Source organism: Dermacentor variabilis, chromosome 9 (genome assembly GCF_050947875.1).
Source record: "Dermacentor variabilis isolate Ectoservices chromosome 9, ASM5094787v1, whole genome shotgun sequence".
Taxonomy (NCBI): domain Eukaryota; kingdom Metazoa; phylum Arthropoda; class Arachnida; order Ixodida; family Ixodidae; genus Dermacentor; species Dermacentor variabilis.
The window spans coordinates 147172199-147191840 of record NC_134576.1 but is presented as its reverse complement, the minus strand read 5'-3'; the positions used below and the strand labels follow the sequence as shown (position 1 = coordinate 147191840).

At 44.9% G+C, this 19642-nt stretch overlaps 1 protein-coding gene across 3 annotated transcripts in view; it reads right to left on the bottom strand.

Annotated features, from left to right (window-relative positions):
• Positions 1-390: 390 nt before the first annotated feature.
• LOC142557791 (ribonuclease H1-like) overlaps positions 391-19642 on the bottom strand; it is a 36181-nt gene continuing 16929 nt past the window's right edge. For all 3 annotated transcript variants that reach the window (XM_075669912.1, XM_075669910.1, XM_075669911.1), the window contains exons 5-9: positions 16993-17104; positions 16876-16930; positions 13579-13663; positions 11121-11245; positions 391-542 (exon numbers count right to left, since the gene is read on the bottom strand). In XM_075669912.1, the coding sequence (XP_075526027.1) occupies positions 450-542; positions 11121-11245; positions 13579-13663; positions 16876-16930; positions 16993-17104 (470 nt within the window). In that variant the 3' untranslated portion in view covers positions 391-449. The remainder of the gene's footprint in view (positions 543-11120; positions 11246-13578; positions 13664-16875; positions 16931-16992; positions 17105-19642) is intronic.

Below are 19642 nucleotides of genomic sequence, written 5' to 3'. Positions count from 1 at the left end.
ACTGGCCAAAGATGAAATGTGCATTCATGAGCAGAGACCTTCTGCAAGGATTTCAGCATTGTAGTATGCAGTTATTTCTGCAAGTTATAAGTGCGGATTTGCTTCTTTCCCGGGGCTGTTGTAAACTGGGGGTGCAGGTTACACGCAGAAAAATGCAGTAATTCATGGTCAGGTGAGCAATGGCTGCCATCTGTGAGCTGCCGACATCGTATGCAAGATTTGACTCCTGCAGCATCTATTTGATACATATTTGGCTCGCACATTCATGGCAGCAGTTTCTCCAGGTCACAAACGTTTCTTGATCATATTCGAGGAGTGCTGCTGTGCCTCTTAAAATTTTGTCCATTTTACAGTGAGGGACATTTAGGAGAAGTCAGAGACTGAAACAAATTTCCTAGCGCACAAAAGAAATTACGTTTAATGTGAAAAACAGGCAACTGAAGCAGTGGTCATCCAGGTGGCAGCGGTAGGTCAAGTGCAGCCACGGCCAAACGGTCAGCCTGCTCGTTGCCTGGCACACCAGAATGGCCTCGGACATGCACCTGCACAGTCGTAAAGCGTGCACATTTGGCAACATCCATCCCTGACTATAAGAGACTCGTGCAGACAGCACCATGGCGTCTACACAGGTAGTGGTAATAAAAATCACTCCGTGCACTTCTCTGTAAAGTGGATTAGATCTGTGCCGCCCTTTATATAACCACATACCTACAACTATATACCATATTTACTCGATTCTAATGCACCCTCGATTGTAACACGCACCCGTTTTCAGTGACCAAAAGAAAAAAAGCCTCGATTGTAACGCGCATCAGTTTTCCACGACCAAAAAAAAAAAAAAAAGTACAATACGGCACACCTCGTGCTTTTATATAGAAATACTATTTTCTCTCATATGGAAAAAACATATTTATTCCCCAATACACTAAAGTTCCGATAAATAAAAACACAAATGGAGACGGCGTACCTTGCTGCCAATATTTTCACTGCACCGGTAAATGTCGCTTGGGGCAATAGATATTCGCTCGTTGTCGCTATCAGACAACTCCTTATCGCTATCAACAGACCGAAGCATTTCATCCTCGGTGCCGTCCGTGGCATTCTAAATCCTGCACTTTTTAAAGGCCTTGTTGACCATGGCAAACAGGATTATGCACCATGCATCTTTCACCCATCCAGCAAAGTCCTGCAGTGAAGCATGCTTTATTTTATTGGCAGGCGTGAATTTGTGGCAGCCACTGACAAGCCATTCGGTGTAGAGCGACCGAATTTATCTTTCACTGGCTTGTTCAAACAAACATCGAGCGGCTAGAGCTGCGATGTCATGCCGCCGGGTATCACGACAAGGTCGGTGTTGCATGCAGCCAGCTTGTCCTTGATGCGCTAGTCAAGGTGGCAGCTGAATGCGTAAATGTTCTCACTCCAGTCAGCGACCAAGTTCGTGGTCATTTTCATTTGTGCGCACCATCACGCCACTCGGAAACACGATTCCTTTCGGGACAGTCTTCCGTCTGAAGATAAGATACGGGGCAACTTGTGCCCATCCGCAGTGAAACAAAGCATTGCAGTGACTAGTTTTTTTGTGACCGGAAGACGAAACGCGCACTTGCTTCGTCCCCTTCTTTTCAACGGTTGTGGTGGCAGGCATGTCATAGTAAAGCGGCGTCTGATCGGCATTTCCAATCTGTCTGAAGTGGTAGCCGTTTCTATGGCGCTGAAAATTGTGCAATTTCTCTTCATATTTTTTGGGCAATTTTTGGCATATTCTTCTCTGCCTTAGATGAAAAAAGCCTTTTCTTTTAATAAAATTTGATAGCCAGCACCTGCTCACTTTGAAGTCACTCCGCATTAGCCCTTTTTGTAGGGCTAACTGCATCGCCCATACTTTGAGCAGATCGGTCATCACAGACCGCTGTGCCGCTCGCTACTTTTGCACGTATTCCACGAGCAGCTATTCTATTTCGGCAAAGCGTCCCTGTTTCAGTCCACTGAAACCCTTCCTTGTTACTTTGCTGGCAAAAATATTCTGCTTCTGTTTGCACCAGTCCAGCATGCAAGTTTTGGGAACTCCGAAGGGTCATGATGCGGCCCGATTTCCGTCCGTCTCCGCACACATAACTTTCCTTTTAAGTGCGGCATCATGGTGGACTCGCCGTGTCTTCGCAGTCGGCGCTTCCATGCTGATTGAATAAATGCAGAAAACAGGAAGACAGGCGGTAGACTAGGTTACACCAGCGCCTGGTTACACGTACAACATGGAGGTATGCACATGGAGGAAGCTATGGCAGCTAGGTGAGAAACGCGTACGAGGCGGCCATTTTTCAAATGCTGACTGCGATATGGTAACGCGCATTTAGTGTTGTACTTGATTTTAACGCCCATGCAATTTTTTTACCTGTTTTACCGGAAGAAAGGTGCGCGTTAGATTCGAGTAAGTACGGTATAGCATATAGAGGTAACATTGCATCAAATCCAAATTTTTACGATAGTAGCTGCCATGAAATCTTTTAACGCTTGGCTTGTTTCTATATTAATGAACATAAAGACATATTTATTTTGGGTTGCCTCAGCTTGGGGTGTCTACCAACCGGGAAAACCGGGAATTCTCTGGGATTTTGTGCTTCCACCAGGGAAAATTAGCTGTAATTTTATTGAAAGGGAACGAAAGTCGCGGTAATGCTGGCTGGAGCAACAGAGGGGAATCGTAACTAATGGTCTTTGATGCTGCGTCGGCTGGAAGAGTCACCAGAGTACAGTCAATGACGGACTTTCTGGACGCCAGATAATTCGGGCAGCTTCGCGGCACAACTACGTACCCCATAGGGCCAATGTATAAGAACGCCTGAAATTTCGGACACAAGAACGCTCTGCCGTCCGATTTCCGGACTTTTTGCCGTGACCGCAGGTCCGAAACGGCATTAATTAAAACCACCACCGCCATCATTTTGATAATCTCGCCGCCTCTACCCGGCACACTCGCACGCAGATCCACCTGCAGCTGTAGCCACCACCGCGGCGACGCTAGGCCTAGCTGCTTCGAGGTTCGGTATTAAGCTTTTTGCCGTTATGTGCCGTGTTTTTCATTGAAAGAATTCGCTGCTGTCAGCAATGGCAACGATACCGCCTTTGTGGTCATCGCGATTGGCTTCCAAGTTCGGAAAGCACGGCGCGTTGCATAATGCCTGTTCCCGAAAGTCAACTTCGCCTCATTACAGTAATGTTACGCTGTGAAGCATAACAAGTGGGAAGGGGCAACTGTCACGGGACACAGCATGTATTTCTAATTATACACGCGCACCCGCCATCTGTCGCAGTACAAGTACCGCTATGCCTAATAAGTGTACTGGCCGGCCTTCAGAGATTCTTCGGACGTGTGGCGATTCGAACCCTTAAGGGCTGTAAAAGACATGCATTCATCTTTTCGGACGTTTTCGTGGCCCTAGGGAGTCCGAAAAATCGGACGCTGACTGTACAATTGTCCAAGAGGATGCTTTAAATAGTCCGTCTGGCGAACGCGCAGCCGAAGGAGAACAAGAAGACAAAGGACCTACGCATTCAGAAATGAACAGGAAAGGAAGCATACGACCACTTTTTTTGAAGGAGCTTGCACTCTAAAAGCAAAGTGTTGGCTGATGCCGAGATGCAGGTGTCCCTCATTCAAGCAAAAAAGATTCTTTAAAACAGTGAAACGCAACACTGAGGTGTTGTGTGCAGGCTGAGAGTATGTCAGGACAGTTGAGGTGGACTTACCAGCTGTTGCGAGATAATCTTACTTGTGATAAAGTTTGGGCCTCACACCAATTAGCCTGCTATCAGTTGATAGAAATAGCTCATATTCAAAAATATTCTGCATGCATCTCTTATTTGTATTTGAGAATGTTCGACTAGATTTGCAATTGGTTTTACTATTTCTCTCAAAGATATTTTATTCGCTGTGCATTTTACTAACCCCTCCCTTCTGTTTTCTTTTTGAATAAAATAAACGCTACCTCTTACTATTCCAACTGGACTAAGTTATTTATTTATTTATTTTATATTTTTCATCATGCTTACTAGAGTGACACCATTGGGCGACATCATGTAGGGAGCCCGTCTTGACATAAAACAAAGTTCTGTGTCGCTCAGGGAATTTAGCAAAGGCACTCAGGGAAAACCTGGAAAACTCGAGGAATTTGGAAATGTCAACTTGGTAGACACCCTGTTAGCTGTACTGCTCAGAAATTTGGTGCTGCACTATGCCTGACCATTAGCATGCGGCCACAGCCTCTTGGAACACTCATTGACATACGTATTATGCTATTCACACTGCATAGCCCAACCATCAAGCACACAACTTGCGTATTCCAGGACTGTATCACAAGGAAATTAGTTACATCAACCAGTATGTGTATAAAAATATGTGCATGTTTGTAAGAAAGAACTTTGATAATAACTGGGGAGGTTAGCTGAGCGAAAGGCTTGGTATGCTACTGCAAGTTTAATAAATCACAGGTGATCCAAGAAGAAGAGAAAAAAGAATGTACACAGATCTACTTGCATACAAACTCAGACAAATCCGCCGCAGTGATGTACCGTATTTACTCGATTCTAAGCACCCCCTTTTTTCATGATCGCGATGCCCAAAGTGAGGGGGGGGGGAGGGTGCTTAGACTAGAAAAATCTGGAATGACCCCCCCTCCCCATACCCCTTTTCGTTGTGACATCACGACGAGACGGGTGCGAGAAATAACATTTTATTTTGCAAACATCCAAAAGAAAAATCGGTGCAGACAGTGAGCCCACCGCTTGTGTCGGATGTTTAGTCACTATCACTGCCACTCACGAGTCCGCGTGGCTCTGCAGCCCGGCTGTGCGGTAGGATCGCGCCGCGGACGCCGTTCCACCTTGGGACTCAGTTGGCTCCGGCTCGATGACAGAGCGAGCAAGCGCGCTTGGCGGTCTTGGCTACTCGCTTTTCCTAACAAATAGGGGGGTGCTTAGATTCGCATGCAAACTTTTTCCAAATTCTTTCGTGAAAGTAGAGGGGGGTGCTTAGAATCGCGAAAATATGGTAGTAGTTTTGGCAGTGCGCTGCTTGAATCCTGGGATTGAATCCTGGGCACATTTAGATAGGGGGCGAAATGCAAAAATGCCTGTGCACTGTGGATTGGTGCACATTAAAGAACCCCAGGTGGCTAAAATTAAACATGAGTCCCCCACTACAGGGCGTCTCATAATCATAGTGTGGTAGTGGCATGTAAAACCCCAGAATTTAGTTCTTAAACTCTGAAACGTACACAACAGTGAGTACAATGAAATAAACAAAGTCGAAAACGGAGCTTTATGACACCGCCAATAAACGATGTTATCCTACAGTGGAACTCTGTTTATAAATTTTTCAAAGGACTGCAGAAAAAAATTTTGTGACAATGAAGAAGGTCCCAAATTGTCACAGCCTTAAAAACAGCTCTGTGCGCTTGTATAATTAAGGGACACATACTGCATTATGCAACAGCCCATTCTACTCTTAACGTGTTTCACTGCATAACACAGCTAATTGTAGCAAAACTTGCTACATGAAGTCGGCAAGAATTACAATGGTGCTGTGACACACTTATAGGGGCTGACGGTCGTATACTTCCGGCATTTCGTTCCTTCGAATTTGCCTCTGCACCGGTAAATGTATGTGACCATCGCATTTCGATGAAATGTACGATGTGGGAACATCACTGAACGGTGACGTATCAAATGGAAACGTAATACATAGTAGTCAATGGCCTTTAGGTTGAGATCACAAAAATGCGAAGTAGCAGCTGGGAAAATACAATTGCGAAGAAAGTAACAACAAGGTTCCACTGTAATACCATAGAAACATAGGTGATGAATCTTTGACTAGAAACAGTAATATTGTTCACTACTGCATGTCTATTAAGGCAACATCACAAAACCTCTGCAATAGCTTCAGGCAACCCACATGAAAGTTATATAATCCTAAGAGTCATAAAGCACCAACAGCAGTAATAAAAAATTTTTGTTCAAGCTTACTGTAGTATTCTATTTCACCTTAAAGGGTGCCTGAAACTGTTTGGACAAATTTTGTTGATGCGTAGGGTACACCTACAGTTTATTATTCGCACCACAATTTGCTACGGACAATTACAAGTTACTCTCCTGCACAGATACGCATTTTCTCCTCAATTCGTTTGCTGAGTGACAGGGACTAAGCTCTGCCTTCACTGGCTGTGTGTCACGATGGTACGTCTTGTCTACTTCCGGTTGTCTAAGAGCGAGCGCACGAAGCCTATCCAACCTCTCCGCCAATCACCTGGCAGTCGACTCCAAGCGAGAACCATCAAAGCAGCGTGCATTGCGAGCATTCTGTTGCAGCTCCAAGCGTGTCCAGCATTCTGGTAACCACAGGCGAGGTGGCCATTTCGACCGATGGCTGGAGGCATAAACTCAAGCTGATGAAGAAGCTTTAGCGTAGACGTACGTGAGCGGCCTGGTCGGTCTGCACGGTCCAGCCAAACAGAGAGCTAATACTGCCCTAACAAGGTCTAAAACATTTTAAACATTTAGAAAAACAATGTGTTCAGGATTACACTCCTGTGAAAAATTCACACCAGCAGCAAACTAGAATACACTTTGTTACTCTGCTCATTCCGCGAAACGGCACGGTGACGGCCAGGCCCAGTGCGCTTGCACTTGCGTTTACCCCAATAGTGGACATGCGAAACACTATTGCGGTAGTAATCCCCCGGCGTAAAGGGATGGCTACAAACGTGCAAATCCTGGCACTGATCGGATAGCGATAGTGTGCAGCAGCGACTACGCTCATCTGCTGCCTTGCAGAGGGATGTGATGTCAAAGCTTGAGATATTGTCAGTCACTACAGTAACTACAATTGTGTAAATACGTACCGTATTTACACAATTGTAAGTTAACTCGTATATAAGTCGATCCCTCCCATATCGCGTGTGATGGGGGAAAAAAAAACGAGCGTACCCACGGGCGCATTCCATAAAGAAAATTTATTACTACAGTAAAACCTCGTTAAACTGTAGCCGCTTAAACAGTAGTTTCGTTTTAAAAGTAGTACAGTCAAATCCCCGACTGAGCGGCCATTGAACATAATGTGTTTTGTATCCGCATAAACCGTATCAGCTTATTGCGTACGTATCGGTTAACAAGTAGTGTTTCAACTTTTCGTCGCGCAAATACGGCAGTGCGTTGTCTCCATCGGGCGGCCCGGCAGAACAACAAGCCTCAGAGACGGCTCCAAGCGCCCTGTGCGTTTGCGCGTGAAGCCACATCAACATCAACATCATTTCAGCGGTGTGCCAGAGAGCGTTGTGGTGTCGTGCATGCGAGGACTCTTGTCATGCCGAAGCTCAGATAAAAAAAAGACGCCGGATGCTCAGAATAGAAGGAAAATTAGACATTGTTTGAACATGACATGAAGAAGTTGGCGCTGGCATGCGACAGGGATCTGCTGTTGACTACAGTGTGTGGCATTTGGAATGCAAAGAAGTTGCTCAGCAGCGCTGCTGTGACTGCGAAGGGATGTCGGCTACAAGGTTCAACTATTTGCCATCGTTGCCTCTGTTGTTGCCGAAGTGTCGGCTAGCGACAGTGATGAGGACGACGTGGAAAGCGACAGCACGGGTGATACAGGCCCGACAATGGCAGAAGCTCCGAGCCATATCAGCATCATGAATGCAATCGTCGCGATGAGAACAGCACCCCGCAATGAAAAAGGCGCCCCGCAACTTCCGCAGCGTGGCCGCGCGCGTGCATGGAGAATACGTAACACCAACAAGGAATCTGCCATGTGATGTTTGCCGAGAAGAGGGGGTTGGCTGAAAAGCTGGCTCGCAGCTTCAGCAAGTTTGAGGCCGCTGCGGCATTGAACGAAAATAACACTTTTGGCGCGCGAAGTGAGTAAATACTGCATGTTTTTTTCCCCTTTCATCACACTCTCTACGAGTTCCGTTTTTGACAGGTAAGTGGTTGACCTCATGCTATTTCAGTCAAACAGTACTACCGTTTTCCATGCTCCGGCCAACTATGGTTTAATGAGGTTTCACTGTAGCTGGCATGGTCGCTGGCCTACTCGTCCTCACTAGTGCTGCCATCGTCATTGCTGCTACTGTCCCACAGCACGTTGTCGTCCAGCGAAATTCCACATTTGCAGCGAAGTGCATCTGCACACATACATAAGTCCGCACTGAAAGCACACAACCACACGCAGCAGTCTCTTTTGACATGTCTGTTTGGGCGCCTCTTTTGACATGTCTGGTTGGCATAAGTTCGCGGTCTTCTGCTACCAGCCACTCGTACTCAGGGCAGAGCAGGGCCTTAAAAGGCGAAGATACAGGCTTGTCTCATGACCATGTCGCACATCACTGGCAGGGACCGATCACGCATTTCAGCAACGTATGCTGCAAGCTTGGCCTACAGCTCCGAAAGCATCCCGACTTCGGCCCGCAGAAACCTCTTAGCTTGCCGTCGCCACTCTTGCACCACCCATTAAGAAACATCAAACTTGCGGCCTGCTGCGCAGTTATTTGTTTCTTCAGCGTGAAGAGTGGCAGCCCTCTTGAACGCTGCTGTGAACGAGCGCCGAATCTTTAGTGGACTCGGAGCACTCATGATGACTGAGGAAGCACGGAAGTAGCATGTAGCTGGCAGTCAAGTAGAATGCATGAAACTAAAGAGCTACAGGGAAAGAGGAACACGTGAGCGGTGTCTGCTCTTCCATGAATTATCGATACTCCCCGCAAGCGCCGCTGTTCTGAGGGTGCCGCTACAAATGGAACAGCACCACTTCCGTGAACTAACGACACCTCCCAGTGAGTGCTGTGCGTGCTGTAAAACTAAAAAATGTTGAAAAACCCTCCCGAAATGCAAATAAACACACAGGATAGTGAAAAGCTACAGGTAGGGCCATAGAGCAAATATAAAATTGTATCTACATTGTAGCTCCCCTGATATCCCACTAGTCTCGCTTTTTTTGTGGCACCATGTTTTGGTTTCAATTGTGAGTCGATCCCCCCCCCCCCCCACTTCAGATTTTCAAATTAAAAAAAATATAGGTCGACTTACAATCATGTAAATATGGTAACAAGGGCGAACCATGGTGCTTGCGAAAAGAAAGATTGAGATAAACACTCACCACGGAGCTCTTGTCACCACGGAGCACATTGTAACACAAGCAGACGACACTTGCTTTGTGCTGGAAGTGCTTAATTGTAGTGAAAAACTGTCCTTGTGCATTCTCTTTCTGTTACTTTCTTTTCATAGAAACAAATTAACATTTACACTATTATGAACAATACTTGTTCACCATACAGTTGCAAAATTTATCGATGATGCGCCCTGGGCAGCCAATCGGATAGCTCGCCCTACTAGCATTATTAGGGCACCTTGCATCACATGGTCAGAGGCGACTGAAAATTCACCCGAGCGACATGCTGGTGCGGTCGGTAGCCATGGACATTTTTAGAACTTTACAATAAATCACAGGCTTTACGCGGAGCACTTAGATGCATCAATTAATGATCTGAAGGACCTACTCTAATGACTCGGTACATTTCTAAAATATCGTTTCAGGGTCCCTGTAACACCGCTGTTACCATAAAGCTGTGTTCTATGTGCAAAATTTTCATTTCATTTGTTATTACCATCAGGGCTTAATAATGCATTGCAGAGGGGAGCAGGCATGAGTGAAATGCAAAAATAAGATAATGAAGCAAAGAAATATATAAATAGCTGAACATAGCAACACTTTTCATTGAAAGCAGTACTGTCCAAGGGCACACCAACATATACATCCAAGGTAATGCTGCCACCCAAAGCAATTCCGACAAAAGCAAACGTAGGCGTTTATGTTGCACATAATGTGACTACGCTACAGAGAATTTAACTACTATACTACATAACAAGCACTGTTTAATAAAGCCAGTCTGTAAAAGAAAGATTAATAAGCTTCACTGAAACGCAGTCTCTGTGCCACCAATAATAGAGTTGCTTTACCTTCTGAACATTGCCTTATAAGTATAAAACAGAGAAGAGATTGCATGGCTAAGCACACCTCAACTACCCTCAGGCCAGCAGATGTCGGGTTGCAATAGCTGACTTCTCGGCAAATATGCAGGACATCAGGTCCTCAGAATGGCCATTTTGTCAACATCATTCGGTAAACCAGTACGAGTCACACAGATGACATTGCACCAAGCTTATTAAATCAGCTCTGCCACATGTGACACTCTGAAAATGTCAGTATTAGACAGTTATAGTATAGCGTAAGCTGTAGTACAGCATATGCTAAGCAGCACACATTTATTACAATTTTAGTTGGTTTGCGAGATCTTCCAATCTCGGAGGCCATATGTTGTGGTCGCGGCTATCTCCAGACTTTACGAAGGTGGCGCTGACATCTTGAAGGTTTCTTTCGTTAGGCTTCGACTTGTTCGAAATGAGAAGCGATCTCGAAAACTCCACAAGGTTATCCATAAACCTCTGTCGCCGAAGCGGCCCGAGACTGAGCGAAAGCCCTTTACACAGTCATTTGCTACGAATGAAGTGCATGTTAGAAAAGCAATGACAAATTCATTTCGAAGCAGGCAGCCGGGACCACCACCAAGTTTCCCGCAAACTACGAAATAGTGTGTGTACGCTATACGCTATGGGTCGTTTAGCACTCTGCGCATGCGCAGTAACAACCCGCTATATTATAGCGTACGCAGTGGTATGGCGTACGCTGAACTAAAACTACCTATTGACAGCTAAGCGTTTTCACTATGTTGGCACTAGTTGGCCACTACTGCATGGGTCTACAGCAATGTTCTCAAATTCGTGTGAGGTATTGTACTGCACGTCAGCATGTAGCTAGCTGTGGCCTGCACTGCAGCAAGCTGCCCAGGCGTGCATGCAACTGAGGGCAGTGTGTTCACACACCTGAGGGCGACAGAGGCAGTGCGCAAAAGACCTGCATGTGTTTTGAGACCTCTGGTGTACTGGCCTCAGCATCTTGTAATGCTTCAGCGCTTCCGGTGCCCCACTCGGTCGTCACCTCGTACTAGCAAAGCAGGAACAAATGCAAAGTAGACTGCAGCTTCTTCAGTTTCACGGACACTGACCCACTTGACGCGGAGTCCCTCTGCTGCCTTGAGCAACTCCAGGAAGTCCTCCTTATTCTTGACAGCCTGGCCGTCAGACAGCCTCCAGCCCTTCTTGATCCAGCCATCCATCCATTTAGTGACACCTGGGTGAGATGAATGTAAGCAGTGACATTATGAAGTTTCTACCAACAGCAAGTCATCAGTTCGTGACTGTATGGAGCTTATTGTACAACCAGCCTCTCTCATGAAACGAATGTATGTGTGAAACATAAAAAGTAGTTGAAAATGAAATGGATTGAAGTGGCGTGATACCATGTGGTATTTCATCACTCGAAATTACACATGCTACCTGCTAGTCTGTGCCAAATGTGCAGCTTCCAATAATTTACTTCTGCTATGGCCCATATTTGGGCCGCTGTATGTACAAATAAATAAACAGTCAAAGACTTCATGTGAGAAAGGCTCACTGCTGAGTTGCCTACTATTGCATGCCAAAATTGTGTCATGTAGCCACATAATAGGCATACTGCAGGCAGCTTCAGACTGCCACTCTGGCTAACTTCGCTCGATTTCATTCGTTTGAACGAAACTGTTACCAGTTCAGAGTTCGGAAGTATTCAGTTAACATGTATAACTTTGCGGCAGTTAGACGAACACTAAGCACAGATGATGAGCCACACTATGCTGGTTGCAGCACTTCTGACCCAGCATTGCCTTGTTTTAGAACAAGGCTTTTTATTCAAAGAAGCCACAGCTACTTCACTTTCACACTCTAACAGCAGCATTTGCTTGTGAATTCAGTTACTTTTCAGCAGAATGAAGCAAGCAAAAGCTGCCAGGTTGCTCTATTTTTTAATGTGACATCAATCAATCAATCAAAAAGAGAACTTTATTATATGATTAGGAAAAGTGAATACAGAAAGTTCAATGGCCTGCACTTCACAATTTAAAACAACCAATAAAGGCGCAGGACATTGAATGTGATAGCAGAAAGGTGCTGGCTACATTCAAAGATGCAATGGGCCCGCTTGACCTAATGCACAAACTCTCGATCAATGGCAAAATTTGATTTTTAGATACCTGGTTTCAGTGTAAAGGTGTTGGTGTCTGCTGGTGCTATGAACCGCACACCACCAAACCACTTCTGCCTTTCAAGTCCACCCATTCCAAGCTTGTTAACTGAGCTATTGCGACATTGTGCCTGAAGAATGCTCTCGGCAAATCTTGCCTGCACTGTATTTCAGATGCATTTAACCATCAAGCTGAAAGACTGCTGAGCGCCAAGTATCCTCAGCACCTCCTCATTTCAGTGGCAGATCGCCTTCTCAAAAAGATGCACACAAAGCCACAAACGTGTGAAGCCCATGCACTGCGTAGACAGAACGTAGCTGTGATACTTTACGTTCACACGCTATCACACAATCTCAAGAAGGTGGCCCAGTGTTACGACGTGAAAGTAGTGTTTTCTGCCCCCCACAAGCTGTCAAAGCTTTTACAGTTTGACCAACCTGGTGGCAAACCAGCAACATTACTGCGCCATAAAGCACAGGCAGCCTTTTGTTGAATGCGCAATAGGTGTAGTGTATCAAATTTCTTTAAGCCACGGAGAAGTGTATGTTGGCCAAAATGGAAGATGTGTTAATGAATGGTTAAGGGAGCATGCTAACAACGTAAAAAATCCGCGTGAAGGAAAGAATTTGAAGGCTCTCTCGCAAGCAATTGTGTGACTTCAACAGAATGTTTACCCAACCTCGCAGACACTTCCGTTATCAAGAAGAGTAAAACACATGTGACATGGGAAATCACAGAATCTGAGCGGATTTCTAGAATTGGGGAGGGATGTGTCAACATGGCCTCCATCATGCTTTCAGGCAAAAAGCTGGCATATTTACACTTATGTTGATAACCCCTGGCTTGGTCGGCATGTATATATTCATGGATCATTCACAATAAAGATTGTTGGAAGTTCAGCGCTCATCCTTGTTGAGTCGTCTCCGTCCGTGTATTTTTTTATGCGCTGCCGCATTTTCAAATACTGCACAAGGTTTCCCAAGTACGGCATAGCAGATCCTGCGAGCGAGTGCCCACAAGCTTGACTCGCTTGCGACCAGTTGTGCAACATTTGCATCCAGTCAAATAATAAACAAAACAAAAAGTGAGAGGGGTATTTACTAAAACCCATCCAAGGGATCGAAAGAGGCTCTGTATAAACAGTCTGTAGTGGCACGACTATCGCCTCCAGAGCCGGTGAAGAAAGACGGCTCACGGGCAATGTAGTTCTAGCTCTTGGTATCAATTACATGAGCTCAGGTCTCATGCTGAAGCGATGGCAGTGCCTACAGTGCGGCATGCATATTCTCCACTACAAAACGCATGATTGTCACATGGCTAAATACAGTATATCATAACTGAAAACTAGAAATTCAGCCTGAACAAATATGGTTGCCGCTTTCTGCCACCCTGCCTCCAAACTTACTGTTGATGAGAAAGGAGCTGTCCGTGTAGATGGTCACATTGCGCCCACCAACACTGCGCACTTGCTGCAAAGCACGAACAGCAGCCTGGGAAAACAAGAGCCCCCTTTAGAACAAACGACTGCTCTGAGCCTCACCACACTCTCTCATCACACTTGCAGAGGTCGTCAGCAAAAACTACAGTGACCCTCTCATACCTCAAATGCCACAGCAAGAACACATCAATATTTGCCAGAGAATCTTAGCACCGTGGCCGAAACGAACTCTTACAGAACTGAAGATCCTGGGGGCATGACCGTGCTCTTCAATGATCTGGATCAGTGGTCTCAACCTCATTTCTGACACCAGGCCACATCCAGTCCACATAACTAATCAAGGCAACACCCATAGGTGTGCGGCAGCCTTCACTCATACCTCTCCCCCGCCCCCTTTTTTTCACAGAGCTTGCCTGCAATTGCACAGAAATTCTTGCCAAGTAGTAGCACATGGGAGAGCGAACCATGGTTGACACTGCATGATGATGGGACAGCACAGGTGTAATGTGATCCAAGAAAACTACGGTTTACAAAACTGCCTGCTATGTAAGCGTTGGCAAGGGTGTGTCTTCTGCACATGCCTACCTTGGCAAAGTCTTATCACAACCGCACTGACTTTAAAGCAGGAGGATGACCATGGTCACGTTTAGTCATGCCTAATCTTGCTATCGTGCTACTGTCACTTTGAAAGGTCTGTGCTGGTTATTCAACTGCCGATGTTTGTATTTTTCTGGTGCCAGGAACTGCTATATCTATCTCGCAATGAAAAAAAAAAAAAAAAAAAGCAGCGCCGACAGTCGAGTGCACTATTCGATGAAACCATGCGGGCCGCATGTTTGAGACCCTTGATCAAGATATGGCTACAAGAGTGCTAGGAGACATTTGAGTTAGCATGCTTGAGTAATTGTCAGCATACTTTCTCTTTTGTGTACTAGTTATGTCTACCGTCACCTTTATTTGTTTTCTGTATCATCTGCTGCCTCCCGTTCCAAACCTAATGTAAGCCTCGTTAACCTCGCTGCCTCGTATTTACTGGACGGCAAGGTTCTGCACGTAAGTTTCCCATGAAGTGCCAGTAAGTGTAACAAAGCTGGTTGTTCCGAATCTTACTGGTGAAAAGGCTTCTTCTAAAGAAATCAAACATTGATGAAACTGATGGCTAAGTTGACAAAATTTATAAAGATTTACTAATCCTTGCAGCCCTCGCTGATTGTAATTTTATTGTGCAAGGTTGCTTACTGTAAGCTGCAGTTTTAAATGGTTCTTGATATTGTTACATAGGAAGACGCAGACGAAAAGCTATATACAAGTATATTTACAAGGCAATACGCCGCCCTTGGCCAAGAGGCAACAGCCCGCGCTAGCCTCCAATCATCGTCGTAGTCTTCTGACTGCTCGCTTCTTCGTCATTGTAAACACTGTTCCGTATCAATATGCTCGACATATGTGAGCCAGCCTTCAATTTCTCTGAATATGCCAGCCCTTTGTCTCCAAAAGAAATTCACCTAAATCCGCTCAGCTGTTATTCTGTTTCATTTGGTTTATTAAAAAATATAGGTAAACAGGTTACTATGTATCCACATATGCTGCAAGTTCAGAAGGAAGTCCCTTAGTAAAACTGTTAGGGGTACCTCCTGTTAATGTATGAAGAAAATAAGCATGAGTAAGCAAACAAGGACTAGGGCAGCAAAATACAAGTGCAAGATTAAACATAGCATAACAATAAATTTGAGAATAAACGCTAGATGTAACAAACAAAGAATAAACTAACAGATAAGATTAATGCATAATACAAGAGCATGAGCAAGTATTCAGCAGTTGTTAAAGACTGTTGAAATGTGTAGTAAAACATTATTAACAAATACACATACTATTAATAAAGTGCAACTATACAATGCAGGAGAAAAGAGTACAAGAATCAAGAATGAAAAGAAAGTAACAATTACAAAAATAAGCAAAAAGCTGAATTTCTAAAAACAGAAACTGATAATACTTAGCGCATTGTAATAAGATACAGTGAAGTATTGTTAGTGACTGGCTGGCATCAATGAAAGCAATGACAAAAAGATTAAAATAGAAAAAGACACATAAAGAGTGCTCTAGTAAAACTGCAGGAAACTAAAATAATCACAATAGCTAGATTGCGATTGCTGTAGTAACAACCACAGCAAGCATATCTGCAGCACCTCAGAGCAACCGGTCATCGTCTGGGCCACCCTGCTGACTTGCAACAGTGGGTACATGGGCCGTTTTACCAATCCTTGTGAGACTACGCACGAAGCAAGCTTGTTCGTTTATGTAAGATGCCCCTTTTTGTGTTTGTGTCGTAAATTGTATCATGCATAAGGTCAAGCTTCTGTGAAAAAAAAAAAAGGCAACTAATTCCCGCAACTTGAGAGCAGGAATCCCCTCAGTATCCTATATAAACAATATTGCAAATTTGTAGTCACTATTATTGAAAGAATTCCAGGATAAAATGGATGCAAAGGAGGCAGTCAATTTACCATAGTTTACGTTTACTTTCACTAGTAAAGATTCGTTATGTTCAGAAAACACTGAAATTGTTGTTGAGCTGTTAAGGGCGACAAATATTTTATTGGGAGTTTCAGGCCTACAGCTACAAGAATGTAGCTGGCCTAATTTAAGCTTAAGCTATGGCACAGTATAATGCAGAGCTTGGACTTGCACACATTAGTTTTAGTTTTTTGCCACCGATTACACTCTTCTTCATCCACAAACTCTGTCAGGCTCACATTGCCTAGGCAGGCCTGTATGATTTGGTTTTCATAGTGGAACACAGTAAAAATGGATAGTATAAAATGAAGAAAATTGCCATCCTCAACCAATGGTACCACTCATTCAATTGTAGAAATAACATCCATGTGGCGGCCATGATTCCCATGGTAGTGGAATGGCTGCAGTTGTGGCACTCCCATAAAAGCCCCATATCTCAGATGCGAGACACATTGTGATTGGCAAAAATCATGGCAGTCTGCAGACTTTCACATTGCCGATAGTCGACAACATAAAGAAAATTACAGTCTATTAACCAGCAGATCAGTCAATTAACTGATTTGTGCCCACCATGTGCTTACAATACATAGTCTCATTTTGGATTAAGTATAATGGAAGACCGCTGCTCCGAAGAACTTTTTGCGACATCCAGCTACAGGAAAGACTAAGAGCTCTTACGCATCAATATTTCTCCCTCTGAGAATGCAAACAAAGCTGTAAGAATACGCAGAATTCATGCTGGCAACATACATGAATTTCAGCGCGGTTGTTTGTTTGCCGGCCCGGAATCCTCTCACTGATGTTCCTGCACACACAAAGATGGAAGGTCAGTCGAGGGGCACAGAGCCTCAGGAATGGCCTCCTTACATTGGATGGTTGAGTCCCCAGTAGACACCTATGGCTGCTTTTGGTGTACCATTGATGCCGCCATTGTGTGAGCATGCCCCATCCGTGTAGACGTGTAGCATGTCACTCGGTTCTGAAATCAATGCTTACCTTAAAAACCAACTAAAACAAAATATCACATTGGCTAGATTTGTTATAAGTGAATAGCCTTTATCACTAAAGCAATCGTGGCAAAGCCGCAGGGCTGGTAATTGCCAACCTTTATAGATGCTTTCTTTAGTTTCGCAACTCTACCTCTCAGGCCGGGCGCAACCTGTTCCTAGTGGCCGTGACGGCACTGCAGTCAAGCTTTGCGCCAAGTGAGTGGCGCTGCACTGCTGACATATGCGCACTGGTTGTGGTTTGCACTGCGTCTTGTGCTGGTAGCCAATTCTATTTTCTCACAGCGTGTGCCTCTTCACTGTCTGCATGCACGTAGCTGGCTGCTGAGGCCTTTTGCGTCCGGCCCAAGTTCTATGCTCATGCAGACGAGAGTACTTGAGACATGCAGGTCACCGAGTGCTGATATCGCACGCATGCTTTGGTCTATAGATCCATTTATTCTCGCCTCCCAAGATAAATCTTACTCCTGGTGCCATATTCTATGTCATGTTATGGACCGTTTTATCAGCAAGGAGGAACATAGCCTCGAACCAGAGCGGTGCTATCCTCCTCTCACTGGTATGTGCGGATTCCGGTTTCTCCCAGAGGCAGCTTGGAATGGTAGTGGTGTCACTGCAAATTAGTGTGATTCTAAAGTGTTCTGTTTGTTTTGCTGTGATGTCAGATGACTCAGGGGCAACGGATTACCACCGTGCTGTATTCAGCTGCAAAAATAACTTCAGGAGGCGAATGTGAAGTGCATCTTCAACCGCAGTAACTCAGTGTATTCTGCCGCTGCGATTGCAGACAAGCGTCGGCTTTGGATTGCTAGCATAAACGGGAAGGACTTGACGTCATCAGCTTCGTCACGCGTGTGTTCAGAAGGTTTCCAGTGAGCACACGGGGAACAACTCGGCACGCATGATCAAACTAGGGGATGTATTTTGTGACAATCACACTCGGCGATAGTATCGCTGTCAGGCGCACGGTGATTGGCTGGCTGAGCAAAATCGGATGACTTAGTGCTCAACCAGCCAATCAGCTCATCTGATTTTGCTAAAACAGCTAATCCATGCATGCCAATAGCGAAGGCGTGGCCAAGGAAGTAGTATCGTCGAAAGCGATCGTCACAGAATACATCCCTAAGATATGAACGAAGGGTCACATTCGAGTCGATTAACTAATGCGATTGGACGAAGTAAACTATTTCTTCATGCACACAAATTCAAATTATGTATTCTGTTCAAATGTGTTCTAAGATTATCATGCTTGGCAACCAACATTCTGGTGGAATTTGACCGGGGACATATTATGAAATCAGTACGTGTCGACGAAGAAAATGAAGGTGTGTTGTTCTTCGTTATGTAACCAAAGCCACGCTTACCGTGTGCGGCTACCGTCACGCATTGAGCGCTGCATTACTTCAGCAAATAATGTTACTGTTGCAGAGAGTAGCTGTTTGCTTTTTAGTTCTCTGGAGCAGGCGAGGTGCCCTTGCACAGGCACGACTTGATGCCCAAGGGTGTGCATGTTTCTCTTACCGTGTTGCATGCGAGTCTTTTATCGCAGCACATTCGCAGCTACTGTCACCAGGTTGCTTTATTGAGCACTCTATTTTAACAGCCCTTCTGGTCAAGTTATATTATGGTTCTTTATTTTGTAAAACTTTACGTCCGAGTTGCAGGTAAACAATGCCTAGAAAATCACGACGTGAAAAATTTTAGGAGCACAAAAGCTAGCAAAACGTGTTTCCTCACAGCTTCGCTAGTTAGCTGGATTGGGATGAACGCTGGTTTGGCACACGGCATAGCACATGGAGACTTCTGATTGTTGTCACACAAGTGAAACCCTAATAGAGCTGAAGGCTAGACATACAATATTAACACATTACATGTGTGTTATATATGGACAATGTTCAGAGTTGACTCGCCTACTATTTTGATCACGAGCAAATCTGTGGCAACACCTCTAGGCCCATCGCCGTATATCGCTATAGGCTGTGTTGAAGCTTAAAGCTTAGTAACAATATGCAACGAAGTTTCCAAAATGGCAGCGCCCTCGATAGAAGTCTATAGATCGTCATGACAGCATGTCTACTTGTTAATGTCTATTTCCACCAGCAGCTACAGGAAAAGTCTTACAAATGGCACGTAATTCCCTCTGCCACCAGACCCATGTTGTCACCTTATAAGTGGCAAATAGCCATTTCCTGCACGGGGAAAGGTTTAAGGGAACTCGAGCAAGGTTTTTTGATGTACGGAAAATTACAGGAAAATTACATAATCGAGTCACATCACACAAGCGGCGAGGTCGTCAAAAGTGAGCACAGTGCATGGGCGTGCATAAAGAAGCGCACACTTCCTAGCTTCCATTCCTTCAAGTCCGCTTCTGCTCACAAAGAAAAAATCGAGAGTCGTCAAGATAAATGGAACTTGCGCATAAGCTAATAATAGAATCATGGTGCGGCCTTTTGTGGCACACATGCACTTTTTACACAAATGAAATACCAGGAATATGACCGTGCAATTAA